Source organism: Scophthalmus maximus, chromosome 17 (assembly GCF_022379125.1).
Source record: "Scophthalmus maximus strain ysfricsl-2021 chromosome 17, ASM2237912v1, whole genome shotgun sequence".
In the NCBI taxonomy this organism is placed as follows: domain Eukaryota; kingdom Metazoa; phylum Chordata; class Actinopteri; order Pleuronectiformes; family Scophthalmidae; genus Scophthalmus; species Scophthalmus maximus.
In genome coordinates this window covers 8,337,507-8,352,883 of record NC_061531.1, presented here as the reverse complement: position 1 = coordinate 8,352,883, position 15,377 = coordinate 8,337,507, and the positions used below count along the sequence as shown (strand labels likewise).

Below are 15,377 nucleotides of genomic sequence, written 5' to 3'. Positions count from 1 at the left end.
CTGACAACGAGGAGGATGAACGAACGACCAAGTTCAGCACTGACTCTCTGAGCCACCAGAAGAATGAGTTGGTTATATTTGATGTCATGTAAAAAGAATGGACATAAGGCAGAGAAAACACGTGGTTTAAATATATCTGCTGTAGTATGAGGGCACATTGACTGAACGGCCTCAATAACAAGGGCGTGAGACACACACACACACACACACACACACACACACACACACACACACACACAGTCAGTTAAATTGACAGCAGACACACAACGGTCCTCTCAGACAAACCATCATACTGTCGAAGCAAAGTAAACGTCAGTCGTTCTGTTTTCGTCTTCAACCGCTAAACGGCAAAGGCCTGCGGAAAACCACCTGGGTGTTGGTGAACTTCCACATGTATTCGTTCACGGGCTGACCGTACCGATCAAATAAAATGTGCTAGGCAGGATGTTGCTGTGGTCAAAACAACCTTGAGCTCTATAACGCAAGAGGATATCTGTCACTCAAAAAGGAAATGGTGTCCTGCTCTCACAGAAAGAAAGAGAATACATTTGTTTCAAGAATAAAAGGGTAGTGGACTAAAGGACGACACTAGAACATTCCAAAAGTCACTTAAATAATCATAGGAGACCGTCACATATTGTGTCCTCTGATGACTCACATTGCCTTAGTTGTAAATTCCAGATGTGAGATGAATGTGCAGGTGGAGGGACTGATATTGATCAGGACTTTGGAAATGTATCAATCAAGTGAAAGTAACATTTCTTTTCTGAAAGAAAACATGAGAAAAAAAACAATATTGGCAAAATGGGACCAGGTACACAGCATCCTGTCTCTTCTTTTTTTTCAACAACTATGTCTACTTGTCTCAGCTCTTTTTCTTAACTTTAAATAGTTATACTCTTTTTCAAAATATATCAATGTGATACCATTGTGGAAAAACTATGTCCTTTGGGTGCATCTGTTGCTGAGTCAAATCCCAGCTAAGCAAAATGGATTCCTCATCTCTCTTGATGGCAGTGTAGGTTGGCATCACTTTGCTCCACTTTCCCAAAATAAACTACTAATAAATAACCCATTGGGACAGTTTCACAAGGCACAGTCTGAAGCTCATCCCCTGTCACATATTCTTTCATGCCCACCTCTCAAAATGTATTCTGCTGTGTTCTGTATTCTGCGTTTTTAAACAAGGCCCCATCTCTTCTGCCTCTATAATTCAGGCCACAAAAGGCCCGTCTGACAGATTTTCCGTGAATGCTGATCCCATTACTGGTCTGCAGTCAGAACCACATCTACCGCTGAGAACGCTGAGTTCATGTCGTTTGTATTTTCCCTGGAGGTCTTAAAATTCTGCAGGAAGTTTGCATTCTACATCGGTGGATATTTGGTAGGCATGAATTAAAAAATAAATGCCAGATTTATCATTTCCTTACCAGTATACGTTTTTCAGAAAAAAATGAAGTAGTTAAGAAGTCAGAGAATTAAGTTAACAGAACACTTAAAACTTAAAAGAAAAATAAATTAAAAACTCAAGTGAGTGACAATTAAACCTTTTTATCCCTGTAATATTATCTTCATACACATCATCTTCAAAGAAAATTGCAGCTAGGGATGTTTTATTTCAGTGAAAATAACATTTCACCTTATACCACATTCACAATGTTGCATGATTTCTAACTTTGTTCTCGGACTGACAGCTCAAAGCTGGACCGTGCTGAGCCGAATCTTCACAGCTATACTCCTGTCAGGACATCTCCTCCGACAGGAGAGCTGTCAGTACACAAGGACCACACACACACACACACACACACACACACACACCTGACCCAATTTTAAAGCTACTGCACCATCCAGCAACAACAGCTGGAGAGACGCCAACAAACAGCCCCAAAAAACAAGTAACAGCAACCCAAAAAAAAATCCTCCCTGTCCCCCCGTGGCAAACCGGTTTTACACACAGCACCTCCCTTCCCTCCTCTCACTCATCTGTAATAATCCCTTTTTTTAATTCCCTTACTGCAGACAACTTATTTATTTCCTGCCCTGCCATTTCCTTTCCTTTCCTTTCCTTTCCTTTCTGGTCCTTTCCTGTCCTGTCCTGTATCATTGCTTTCCAAAGGCAAGAGACAAATCCACTGGGGAAGAGTATCATGCCCAGACATTGTGACAACCAACTGCAGGACAACCCAAAAATCTAACTCGTAGCGCCTGGCCTGAGCCTTCTCACAGCTCCGGCTGCAAGCAAGGAGCCATAACCCAGCTTTGAATTTTGTCCTTTATTCATACCAAATTTCAGATTCCCTACCCCCTCAAACTCAACCACACACAAACACCCTGGCTCAACACTTCCAATATCCACTCAGGCCCAAGGAGCACAACACCGAGTCACGCCCCCCCCGACGAGTCGGCCAACTGGCCTCATCAGCAGCCCCAGATGCCACAGGGTGCCAGGCAGGATTAGCTCACATCCGGCCAAAGGGGTCCTCCGTCTTACCCTCCGCCCAACACCATGTCCTGAAAACCCTCTTTCTTTTCTGAGCCCCTGCCGCCCTGATAAACAATCCACTCAGAATGTACAAGGTGCGATCAAATCGTTCGGAGAATGTTCCTGTTGCAGCACAGTACGGCAACGTGAGGTCATGCAGCAGGTGCCAGCCATAACTCGTGTGAGGAGCATTACGTAAGGCGACCGGGACCTGGTGTTGTGTTCTGTGACCACTTGCAGGTGTGCATCTACCACGCACCTCGACCTTGGAGGATCACCACCAGTGATGAGAGTTGGGTCAACAGCTAGGTGACCAGAGATGCAGAGAAAGAGCCTGCACGGTGGCCCCGTCAGGCCAGGAGTGCGACGAGGGTATGCGTGTGCTTTTCTTCGACATTAGTGGGATTGTGCACGATGACTTCATCCCGCGAGATCAGACTGTCTCATGATGTAGTCTTGTGAGCCGTCTGTCGCCAAACGACCTAAACTGCGGCGTGATATCAATTGGGTGCTCCGTCGTGACAACACGCCCACTCACAGTGTGGCCCTTGGCTACATCGACACAATCAAAGCTTTCCACTTGCCCTACTTGCCAGATTTGGCTCCCTGCGACTTCTCCCTATTCCCAAAAAATTAATTTCAGTCTGAAGGGGTGCCATTTTGACACAGCAGAGGAGATCCAGTATGTGTTGCAGATGGTGCTTGACACACTTACAAGATGGGACTTCCAGGGAGCGTTCCAATCAAGACGGGAACGTTGGGAGGAGTGTATCCACACACAAGGTGATGGTGGCCAAATTTAAATCAGGTACGGATTTTGCTTGGTATAGATGAATTCTCTGAACTTTTCGATCGCACTTCAAATCAATGAGCAAACAAGGGACAATTACATTATGTATTTGAATTGAATTTGAGATACATAAGGAATAGGAATAAGATGGGATGGAAAAGAACATATGGATCAAAGTTGTGTGTAAAAATCTACGCGTTAATTTTAGTCCTCAGGAAAAAAATGGATTCTTGAATGATCTCCTACCTGACGGACAAGGAGAACTCTCCGGGAGCGCTTTCACTCTCTCTGGCCAGAAAAGCTCCACACTCCCTGTGTCTGAGTCGACTTTCTGCAACACCGCGAGATATGCGGCCGGCGAACCAGCTGGAGGCAAGAAGGACAAAAAAAGAACACAAGTGAGAAAAAAGAAAGAGGTTTTAGGCCTTTGATCTGCGTTGTTCAGATGTATAGCAGCTAGCACGCGTGGAAAAATGAGTTGATGTGAAACTCCAAAAATGGATGCTTGTCTTTTCAGCACAGCACAAATCAATGCTGACAGGTTGAGTGTGGTGACAATTAGAACGCCGGGGAAGTTATTTTTAAACCTGCAGCTAAATATGCACACAACACAAATCCTTGCTGGATTTCATTTGTCCGTGGTGAAGCGTAAGTGAAAGTGTCATGTTTTTATTTGAATGTTTTGCTCAATAGTCTTGCTTGGTCGAGCAGTTTGCCTGGATGCAAGGCTCGCACAAATGATCTTCTGCTTTCGTGAACCTGTGCGCCGCAACAGCAGTTTGATGACTCATACTGCGTAAGGAGGGAGCATAATCCAGTATGGCGGACAGACTAAAGGCAGCTCTCGGTTGAGTTCACAAGGTCAGCATTCTGGGAGTTTTCATAAATGCGGAGGGAGACAAAAACACTCATGGACACACGTTCCCAGCAGACAACACATCTCCCTACGGTGAGCTCAAAACTCCAAGTGGACCGCACGTGAGTGTTCATTAACGAGGCAGAGCCGCTGCATTGGCTGCGCTGTCAGTTTGGTGTTTGTCACAGCGAAAAGCAGAGCCCAGCTGGTGCATGGCCATCTGATGGAGAGTCAGGGTGTACCAGCAGCTTCACTGTAAACTCTCTCTCTCACACACACACACACACACACACACTGTATGGTGTGTGATTATGTAAAGCAGTGAGCGTTTCCCTATGGGTAGGCTGCCTTATGCTGGAGTGCAGATGTCCAAAGCAGAGCAGAAAAGGCCCGGAGCTGTACACACTCACTGATGAGCTGTTTAGACAAACCAGTGCTGGACGTGTGAAATGTATTAATCAGTTTCACAGATGAACACGTGTGTGCGTGCGTGCGTGCGTGTGTGTGTGTATAGAATTAGGTTTCGCTGTATAGGTTGGGGTTAGTTTTAGTTGTGATGGTTGAGGTTAGGGCATTAAGGGCTAGGGAATGCAGCATAAGTAGAAGAGTGTGTGTAAGTGTGTGTGTGTGTGTGTGTGTGTGCGTGTACTTACGCGTGTGGCCGCAGGTTGATGTAGTTCTTTGGCACAAAGCCTTTTCTGTTGTGGAGCTCAGCTGTGTACCAGTTGGGATCGTCCTCCATGTTGGTGATCTAGGAGTGTGAGCGCACACACACACACACACACACACACACGCACACACACGCACGGATGTAACATCGCTCATAATGGTGTGATGATGATGCAGGGTATGACTATCAGGTGAAAGTGTAACTGTTCTGCCTCCTATCTGGGAGTCTTTGTGGACTGATTAACCCTCCCTGCATCTCTGCCTTAGTTAAGTTACCTCTTGTACAATCCCTCATGTTGTCTCATTTCCTTTTACAGTATGTATTTTTTCTCCTCCTTCTCCTGTCTTGTCATTGGTTACTTTGATTGACTCTTGGTTGTCTGCACCTTATGTGTTTCACCTGTTTCCAGTTATCCCTGCCTCCCTTTGTCTTTGTCGGTCTGTCCGCTCTGTTTTGCGCCCCGTTGATGTCTTCCCATCAGTCCAGTTTCACCTCATGTTGCTGCTCCTGTGTTTCCCCTGAGTGGATTAGCTGTGTTGGATTTTTTTTCCCCTGCAAATACTGAGCCTGTTTTTCATCTTCTCCTTTAATGAAATTTAAACTTTTCCTGCATCTGCGTTCGGGTCTTGCATTGCTAAATGTGACAGAAATGCCCCTTATTATGTAGCTCTGTCCTGCAGTATATCAGCCTCCATGCCGGGGCCTTTTCCACTTCTATGATCCACCGCAGTGGCTTTCGGCCATCTTTGTGGGGGAACTATCAATTCACACAAATTCCAAAGAACGAATTACTGGCGAGTTCAAAATGCCACGTGAACGATCTTGCACATGGATCGGCCGGCACCAGAGACATTGTGCTAGACATTTCATCACAATGTTACAATTAAAGTATCAAACTTCTTTCAAGTATTTCCTTATTCTTATTATTCCAGTATCAGTTCACACGGAACAGTTAAAATGAGGCTGAGTGAGATGGATTTTTTAAATTCAGTAATCCCCTCCTCTGCTCAGCAATCACCAGTCAACACATGAATACCTGAAGTTTAACTCAGGGGCAGTTGCCACATTCACACTATCTACTCTACAGTATTATGTGTAGTGTCGAAAATAAATAAGAAAATATATCTTTAGCCAAAACCTTCTAGTATATTTTTGCCTCATATACTGTAATAAAAGCATGAGTGGTTCAACTAATGCCGGGATCATTTCTGGGACATTTTTTATTCTTGCAATTCTCTTAAACAGAAAAGCGATGAGGGCAGTGGAGGACAGTCTGAGAGCGACACACTGTCACCCGATTGTGCCCCAGTTTGATATTTACACGTTTTATTCTCTTTCATTTCATCCGTCTTGTCAAGGTTTTTTCACGGCTCTAATGCAGCGGTGTCGTTCCTCGTCATTTTGATATGTTTCACTGTTTGTTTTGTTTGCTGTGCTTGGCTGCCTCGCGGTGACACATGTCTTAAACCCCTCTCCTTTAACAACCCTGCCGAGCGGAGGTCACCTCATCGCCACATTCTTGAGCTTTGTTATCGCAGCGCGATATTGTTTTATCAGTGACACTAAAAGGGAAATGTGTGACTATGACATATAGGAAAATACTGTGCTGCTGAAATGGATCCTGCCAGTGAGGAACTTCAGTATAACTATGCCTGAGAACTCCTTGGGCTATGTTGGCCATGTCATTGTGAGGAAAACGCTGTGAACCCTTTGGAATTACCTGTTTTTTCTGCACTAATTGGTCATAAAAATGTGATAGGATCTTCACAAGTGTAGACAAAGACAAAGCGGTGGGATTAAATAAGTGGTCGAACTTCCTTTGGCAGCAGTTACCTCAAATAATTTCTTAGAGCAGCTTTTTTTTTTTTTGTTGGGGGAGAAGTAGTTTCCTCCATAATGTCACCAGAGAACCTTGTACCATTCATTTGTGTATGGTAAACTCATCCAGCTCCAGTGAGTCCTCTTCAACTTGCGCTGCTCCTCTGGCCTTCACTTTTCCCTGACTGGTCATTCTGCATTCTGCCACTGGAGTCATCTTATAGCTGGATGCCCACAGAGAGCAACCACAGATTTTTCTATTATTCATATAGAGTTTGTGGGACTCTTTGAGATTAATTCGCGAGCCCTTTCCAGCTTTATGCAAATCAACAATTCTTGAGCATAAGTCTTCTGCGATATTTCTCTTGAGACGCAGATTTCACATCAGCAGATGCTCCTCGTGAACAGCAAGCTCAAAAATGTTTGAGTGTTTCTAATGAGTCTGTGACTCTGACCCTGACCTATACAGTCCTTGGTTATTTGACTGGACTCAAGGTTAGCACACGTCTGACTCCAGTTTACCTTTGTTCATGTCATCAGCCTCAAGGTTCACATTTTCTAAAGTAGACTGCGGATATTTTAATGGCGTATGTGGTATATGGACAAAAACAACGTGTTGTTAGTTAAAATAGAATGTGTTATTGCACATTATTGTAGCTCGGATAAAGATCTGACCACATTTGGTCAGACCGTTTTTTTTTTTACATGAATGAAGATAATTCCAAAGGTTTCAATTACGTTTTCTTGCAACCGTCTGTCAGAGAAAAGTTTCCCCGTCCCCTCTCTGCCTTTTGGAACTTTACTTCATGCACCAGCTCTTTTAATGGTTACCTTGTGCATTCCATGGGTCATTTTAAAATGTGTTGCAGGCTATAAAAAGATTTACTGTTCATACCATCCGTCACCGTTCAATCACAGGCCTGAATGATCGCCCATTATTTGCACATCGCTCTCTTGTCTGCTGTCACTTATTCAACCTTCCGTGCCACAGCCGCAGTTGATTCATCACTCTGACCCTGTGACCCCCAGACTTTACCTTTCCTCATCAGAGCTTTGACGTGAAAACAGCCCCGCATCCCTCTAATCTCCTTGCCCCACCTCTCGTGGCACTCCCTCTCGTCTTTGCCAGGGCCCCGTTTCAGTTACAGCTACAGCTCTTCACTTTTGCATTAAAAACCTTCTTTTATTCCTTCTTTACTTCATGCTGGCTGCTCCACAGTTTTTTTAGTTAAAAGAGTTCTAAATCTTTGGTTAACATCCTGTATTATGGGAAAAACTCCAAATCCTTGCTTATGTGTGTATTGCTCATGGACCATCACTGAAGTCAACACCGAGTCCAAGTTTAGCCAAATCTATAAATAATTTCTTCCTTTCATATCTTCTAAAGCTCTCTGTGCTTTATAACTGCGTCTACGTTCTCACTGAAAATCACTGCACTTGCTACTCCATTCCCCTCTCCTCTTACAGGTAAGGCACGTCCACCCTAACCCATTACATTTCATAGAATGTCACCAGAATTTCAATAATTATTTGGCATTCGTCAGTAGCTCTCCTACCAATAATACAACTGCTGAATCTGTACAACAGTATTCTTTGATTTTATAAGGTTGTATTAAACATTTGCTATATTAAATTATGTATACATGTTCTGTTCTAATATTAGCCGCATGCATGGGTCCATCTGTTGATAAAATATATATTTAGGATGTTTTATATTATGTTAATTCTATTGGCCTCACTGATTCAGTTGTGACTGACTTAGCTCCTTCAGCACCATAGCAATGGCTTTAACAGATACAAAATCAACCTTGAAAATAAAAAAATCACATTTAAATTCCAAAACGAATTAAGGAAAAACATAAAATATTCAGCAAGAATGTTGGCACTACACTGTAAATGAGGCCCAGAATCAGTCTGTGTGAAACCCTCCACCCGTGTGAACCACTGGCACACATTCAGACAGCCTCAGTTCAGGTTCTTATTGTTGGACCAGGACTAATTTCTTTCAGTGACTCATTTTTTTCTTCATATTTAATGATGGAGTGTCCAAAGTGTCTACCTAGCAACTATTCCTGGGATTAGTTGGAGGAGCCACATCCAAATTGGATTCAAATCTCGGATTGTCACATTGATGTGTTTCGGGTTTGGAGAACAAAAGAAACGCTCCACTTTTCTGTCCCTTGTGTCAAACGCTTTCTGGCTTTAAACTGAGTGTCGGAGCAATTACTTTAAAAAAAATTTTTGACTATGAAGCTATTTTTATCATTTCATTATGAGTCCACACTCCACTCAGCCCGATTGATCACATGGCGGCTGCACAACGGGGCATGAACAAAATAATTTCTCCCAAAGGAATGATAAAAAAAGAAATCTATTTGCTTTCATCCACACTGGTAACAAGGTGGAGAAAATGAGCAGTTTTGGGACCAAAATATAGCTTTTTGCATAGAAAGGGGTATTTTTGACACAACAATGGAACATTAAAGAAGCACCAGTATGTGATGGAATAAAAGTTCACATTTAAATGTAGTTGTAGGGGTTATAGTTGCTGTATTAATTGCTATGATACGGTAAAGTTCCGGCCATCTGGGCTGCAAGCAGGAATGAACAAATGTGAAGAATTATTTAAGTACTGTTTGACCTAAGTGTGAACCAGAGCTGTTCCAGACAAGACAGCAGTTTATCCCAGGGGATGGGAAGCAGCATTTCTAAATGCTGGTCTCATTTTAGTCACAATAACTGCATCACTGTGACTTGGATATGATACAATTTCTCTGTGCTCTGATCAAAGCCCCCAAAAATAATTAAATCAGGATTTTCAAGTAGGTTATTTAGAAAAAAAGATGCTCAACTCACAAGCCTAGATTTTCTACAGACTTAAATGAGTCATATCTGCACATAAGTACCGGGGAATAGAGGATGACATTTATTTACTGCAAAACACACTAACGCAGCAACAAAACGAAATGCAATCTCATCTCATATTGTCTCTTATATTAAAACAGTCTGTCTGGGATGAATAATATACCCGCCTCCTGCATATGATTAAAGGTGAATTCCACCCTCAGGCATCACTATCCTATTAGACATCATCAAATTCATCTCATGGGTTATTTTTGTGATATTTGATGTGATGGTTTTTCCATCCACTTCCCTCATCAAATGATTCCTACGTTGCCCAGGATTAGAAACCCTCTGGGGAATGAAACTAGTAACATGTACGTGTGGCCATGGCAATGTCAGCATGAGAGACAAGTGAACAAGGAGGACAAATTGATTTAGCTGTCTCTTCTGCCATGGATTTGTCCGCATACGACTGTCGAACAGCTGGTGCCACAGTGTAGGATAAGTCTAGAAAGGAGCTCTTGCTCTTTAATTCTGAGCTGTACTGCCAATGACTTAGAGGGACAATTTTCCACGACAATAATTTCCAGCTGTGCGAGAAAATATCTCAGCGCTGCATTTTGGCCTGTAAGCCATCAGGAAATCACAAGAGATGTACTTTAGCTATTTAAAAAAAAAAAAGCTTGTTCTCGCATCATATCATTAAAATGGACCATGTTAAAGGAACAGCTTGAAATTCAAGGAAATAACATTTTATTTTAGTTAGATGAGGAGATGGATAATACTCCCGTGTCTGTACAGTAAATATGACGCTTGCTGCTTGGAGACAGTTACTTTAACTTAGTGCAAAGACTCAAAACGGGAGTAACAGCTAGCCTAGACGAAAGCACAGAGACAAACATTTGCCACTATACAGTACAAGGAGTTATGCATTACACAATTTATTGGCCGGGAACCCGTTTCCTGGCAACCAGCATAAAGTCCAGGAAGTTACTGCTGCCGGTCAAGATATAGTCCAGTGCATAACCTTGTACTGTAAAATAGCAATTTGACATAGGTGATAAGTGAACTTTCACAGATGTTAGTAAGCAGATGGTGCGACGAGTGTCTGATCCGTTTCCCCAAAATTCTAGTCTTAAAATAAACTAGAGCTGCTGCCTCCAGCTACATGTCTACTTTACACATCAGTATCATATCAGTCTCACTCTAGCATTATTTCCCACAATGCCTTTAAAACTAGTCTATTCATCAGATACAAAACAACCATTTTTTAAAGGCAGGTGTAGATTAAATAATAAAGTATATTTCTTTCCATGTTATGGTCTTAGCTGCCCTCAAATGGAAAATTTGCCAATGTCCGTAACATTCAAAACAAGTTGAAAGCGTTGTCCCTCGTGCTGCTCTCTCTTTAGTCAGCGACAGCAGCACCTGGACACAGGATTGTCAAGAGCTGCCGACGCCGAAGTTCGAATTGTTTCCATTATCACAGCGGAGCAGAAGGAGCACGGGGGATTGGTCCAATTGTGAGTAAGGTGGATGGATGGATGGATGGATGGATAAATAGATGGACGGATAGACATTTCCCTTACCTTGAGCAAGTCTCCTTTGTTGAAACTGAGTTCATCGCCCTCAGTGGCACGGAACGTATACAGCGCCAACGCTTCCATGCCGAAACCCCTCCAACACACTCACGCTGCCTCTCAAACACACACTCCGGGGACCCCCACTGTTGCCCCTGACAGGGGGAGGGGGGCTGGTGAGGCGGGGGGGGGGGGGGGGGGGGGGGGGGGGGAGAGAAAAGTATATTTGAAAAGATAAAGGACGAGATGAAACAATGAAATTACAAGACAAGGAAGAGATAGGAGAGGAGAGGTCTCGTCTGTCCGCTGAGCGAGAGAAAGAAAGAAGAGCGCAAGAGAGTCGGAGCAGGGGATGAGATAGAGAGTGAGCTCGGCGAGGGGAAAAACACGACTGGCTGCTGCTCAGCAACACACTGCCATGAGTAACGTTTAGAGAGAGAGAGGGGGGGGGAGAGACAGCATGAAGGGGCAAGTGAGTGGGAGGCACTTCCTGTGTATATATTTGTCTCATACACTCAGTGTGGCTTTTGTGGATTCTGTGTATGTGTGTGTGTGTGTCCTTCAATCACTTGTTTGTGTGTTTCGTCGATGCTCCTCTGTCATTGTGCAAACCAGTTTTTGTGGGGGGGGGGGGGGGGGTTCTCACACCTTCAAAGTGAAAGGTGAGCTCATCTCTCTTCTTCAGTCACCTTCCTTTCTTTCGATTGGAACTTCAGATGAAAGCTCAGGCTCTGGTGAGAAAAAAAGAATAATTCACCCAAAAATTTTAATGGAAAACTCATTTGCCGGCTCATAAAAAAAACCCAACATGTTACACTAAATTGGCTGTAGCTTTCCACATGAACACATAGGTAATGTTGAGGAACAGTCACATTTGGTTCAGGCACAAACAACAGGAAACCCCCAGTCAGCTGCTCACTTGACTCAGCCGTGAGACGAGAGATTGCAGGAGGAAGAGGTGAGGGCTGGATTCGTGGCGACGGGACAATAGAAGAGGAAGAGGAAGTGGAACTGCCTTTCAGCTCAAGGGCCAAAGCACATTTTTGTCCTTTACTTTTTCCCCTTTTGTGTGCGAGGATTCCTGTGTAATTCCGTCTGTAGTTTAAATATGAGTAAGGATCAGAGGTAGAGATCGACACATGAGCTCTTCAGATGAGCATCCAGTTGTGGTGGAAACACACAGGGACATCTAATATGCGCACACGTGCTTTTCTGCCTGAGTGACAATAACATTTTATCCTGTCATGAGCACTGATGCAGAAGGTATGAAATAGATGAACAGGTGTGTGTGTGTGTGTGTGTGTGTTTGTGTCTGTGTGTCTGTCGGAGGAAGCAAGTGGGCAGCAGCGGAAAAGCAGGTGCCTCGCAACTTCCCCTCAAAGTCAATGACAGTCTGAGTTCTCGATCGGTCCCAAAACTCTATCGTCTGTTGGCTACCATGATGGGTGCAAAACTATGGGAAACATTTCAAATTGTGTAGATTAAACATCATTTGTGTTTTTTCTTTAATACTTTCTGGTAAATAGAAAGAAATTTAAGTTATTAAGTGAAGTTAGCATTACGCTATGCAAAAAAAAAGGAAAAGTTGTCTGTGTTTGATTTAATATAAATCTTATCAGCAAAGTATGATTCACATTGAGTTTTATTAATGTTTCATCCGGAACTGTTGGTTCGAAAAACATCGGCTAGTTGCGTGGTTTGTGATTCCCGCTGGAGAGTCTGTTAACAACAGTGACAGGCTGAAAACTATACAGCACAGTGTGTGTGCAAAACAAAGAGGCGGGCTGATTCCCTGAGCGTCAATGAATTATAGATTTCACGATGTCATTATGTCAGTTTTCCGTCATTGGTTATATAAGAGCTGCAAGACGGAGAAATCTAAATGTTGCCGGCTGACAATTAAAAGTTAAAATCACAGCAGGTCATGTGTGCTAAAAATTTGTCAATGCCGTTAAGCACTTTTTCTTCGTGCTCACCTTCGTGCCCCAGGGAGACTCTACACCTGCCCCCAGCGAGCATAATGCCATTTGCATGTGTAAAAAGATTAAGCTAATAAGCCGGCAGGAGTGGCAGGTATTATATATAATCCCGTTTCATGCTTCCTGACGTCTTTTGCGTCTCTGCTGATTTCGGCTCCCTCTGGAACCAAGTGCGCCACTGCAGGGTGAAGACTTTGAATCCTGCGGGTCTTTTTTTCCCCCCTTTCCACATTACACAACTTTGTGTCAGTTTCGAAACGGATGCAATGGTTATTCATACAGTAAAAATATATTAGGGCCTCTTTGTACATCTGTAAGTTTCCATATGTGACCGTCAAATGAATATGACCCCCATGTGTTGCTGCCTTTGTGGCCGTAATTGACTGCAGCGCGTGCCTGAATTACTGTTGTGTGACACACACTGCTCCGTTATCTAATGTGGATGACACATGGCAGTTCCCTGACAGTGATTGAACATTGCGAGCTTTAGGGGCTAATATATATTCTCTGGTGCATTTGTTTCTTTGACCGTATGGACACTTTAATTATAGTCTGAGGAGGTGGAGATAAAGGGAGAAACTCATGACACACAACCATTTGCGCGACAGTGGATACCAGTGCATTGCATTCATATTTTTTTTCTCCGCCATGTCACAGGTCACAATATTTCTGGGGACATTTGCATGTTGGAATAAAACAAAGCAAGGATTTCTTTGCATTGCTCTTCTCTCCGACTGATTGTAGTTCGGGAACCTTGTGAACCAGTTGGTAGTTAATGCCATAGCAGCTGAAATGTAACTGTAACGTAGGAGGTTGCACATGAAGTTGGATTTTAAACCAGGTGTCGATTACCAATAACCCCTTGTGTTTTGCTGCTCCACCAAACCTGCATCGGTGGCTCTTTGTTAGTCAATGGTTATCCTTCTGTGTGACTTTGAATATAAAGATAAAGTCAGTGCATTAGACCAGAGGGGTTGATGGTAAGCTGAGGGGCCCAATGGTTCTCTAATAGGACGTGAACATCATGAAGGGGGGTAATTATATGAAAGCAGGCAGGCTAGTGGTGTTTAATGTTAATTAGCTTTAATGACTTTTTAAATCAAGGGTCGCCAATGCTAATCATATATTGAAGGACACACATGGCTGCGGGGGGCTCTGCTAAAAAAGACCTCCCACGTTACCTTCACATCACAGCCAGACCTGGTGATCGGGAAGAGTAAATCACTCCTGACCTCTACTGGCTGAAACTGGACTTGCAGGAGGCATGTGCCATGCCTCAGCAAATGCATTTAACAATTTTACATTGGGTCTAAAAGCACAGCCCACATCTGCTTGGTAATGCTCCGAAGCAAGCCTGAGAGAGCAAGAGAATGAGCAAAGTGTAAAATACAATTAATTTGCCTCCTGATTTGCAGATGTCCTCTGTGTTCAGGTATTGTTTAAACTGTGCCTGTTTCTCTCTCATTCCCTTACGCAGAGAGCATCGAACACACCTAAATCAGCTTGGCTTAGGCTTCCTTTGGCTTATCCTGTGCTCCCAACATAGCCTGGGAGCTCCCGGGAGATTTCCTAGATGGAGAGAGAATGAGACAAAGACAAATTAAAATGTCAGTGCTGGCCAGGAGGTACGACATATTAATAGAAAGCCATGAAGTTTACAGACACCACATTGGCTGGCCACTGCAATTCAGGTGTTGGCAGGAGGAGTGAAACCTGTGACACTTTTTCTGATCGCCGCTTCTATTTTTCAGCAACATGACTTCTACTCTATATAGCTCACTGTACTGTATTTTTTTAAAGGGAAATCTCTCACGTCTATTCATAGCACCTGATCCGACAACTTGTGTTTTGCATGTGTGTCTAAAAAGGTCTGATGACTCCGTCCCTCCCTGTGTTTAAAAAATCCGTCGCTGAGACGGTTGCTCGGAGACAGTGGGAAAGTCTAAAGGGATGGAATGCCGTCCTGCCATGTTTCGCAGTAATGTCCTGACACACCTGTAATAAACACGCACACACAGAAACGCTCCTCGACATAAGTGTTTAGCCTATTGTATATTGCATGTATATTATTCCATGTACAACTTTCTCCAAAGAGGAAATGCAAATGACAAACCCCCCCCCCCAAAAAAAAACAAAAAACCCTGAGAGGAACCTGATTTACCTGAGAAGTCTGTTCGGGCTGAACAATAGACACTATGCTTGAAATAGTGAATCCTTAACCAACCAGGCCCACCCTTGTTGCATGTCATTCCTGTAAAAACTTGAAAATAACATGGGACACGGAGACTTTTGATTGGCCCCGTGAAATGGGCCTGTCCCGGTGCTGTCTCTCTCTCTCTCTCTCTCTCTCTCTCTGTG

The 15,377-nt window shown here is 43.5% G+C and overlaps 1 protein-coding gene across 4 annotated transcripts in view; it reads right to left on the bottom strand.

Annotated features, from left to right (window-relative positions):
* The window catches only part of grapa (GRB2 related adaptor protein a), a 33,656-nt gene that overhangs the window by 17,237 nt on the left and 1,042 nt on the right, over positions 1–15,377 (bottom strand). For 2 of the 4 annotated variants that reach the window (XM_035614988.2, XM_035614991.2), the window contains exons 1-6: positions 15,181–15,318; positions 14,513–14,588; positions 11,689–11,771; positions 11,050–11,213; positions 4,782–4,879; positions 3,519–3,638 (exon numbers count right to left, since the gene is read on the bottom strand). In XM_035614988.2, coding sequence (XP_035470881.1) covers positions 3,519–3,638; positions 4,782–4,879; positions 11,050–11,127 — 296 coding nt within the window. In that variant the 5' untranslated portion in view covers positions 11,128–11,213; positions 11,689–11,771; positions 14,513–14,588; positions 15,181–15,318. Of the gene's footprint in view, positions 1–3,518; positions 3,639–4,781; positions 4,880–11,049; positions 11,214–11,609; positions 11,626–11,688; positions 11,772–14,512; positions 14,589–15,180; positions 15,319–15,377 lie in introns of those variants that run through there. The other 2 variants (XM_035614990.2, XM_035614989.2) reach the window with 2 other exon arrangements.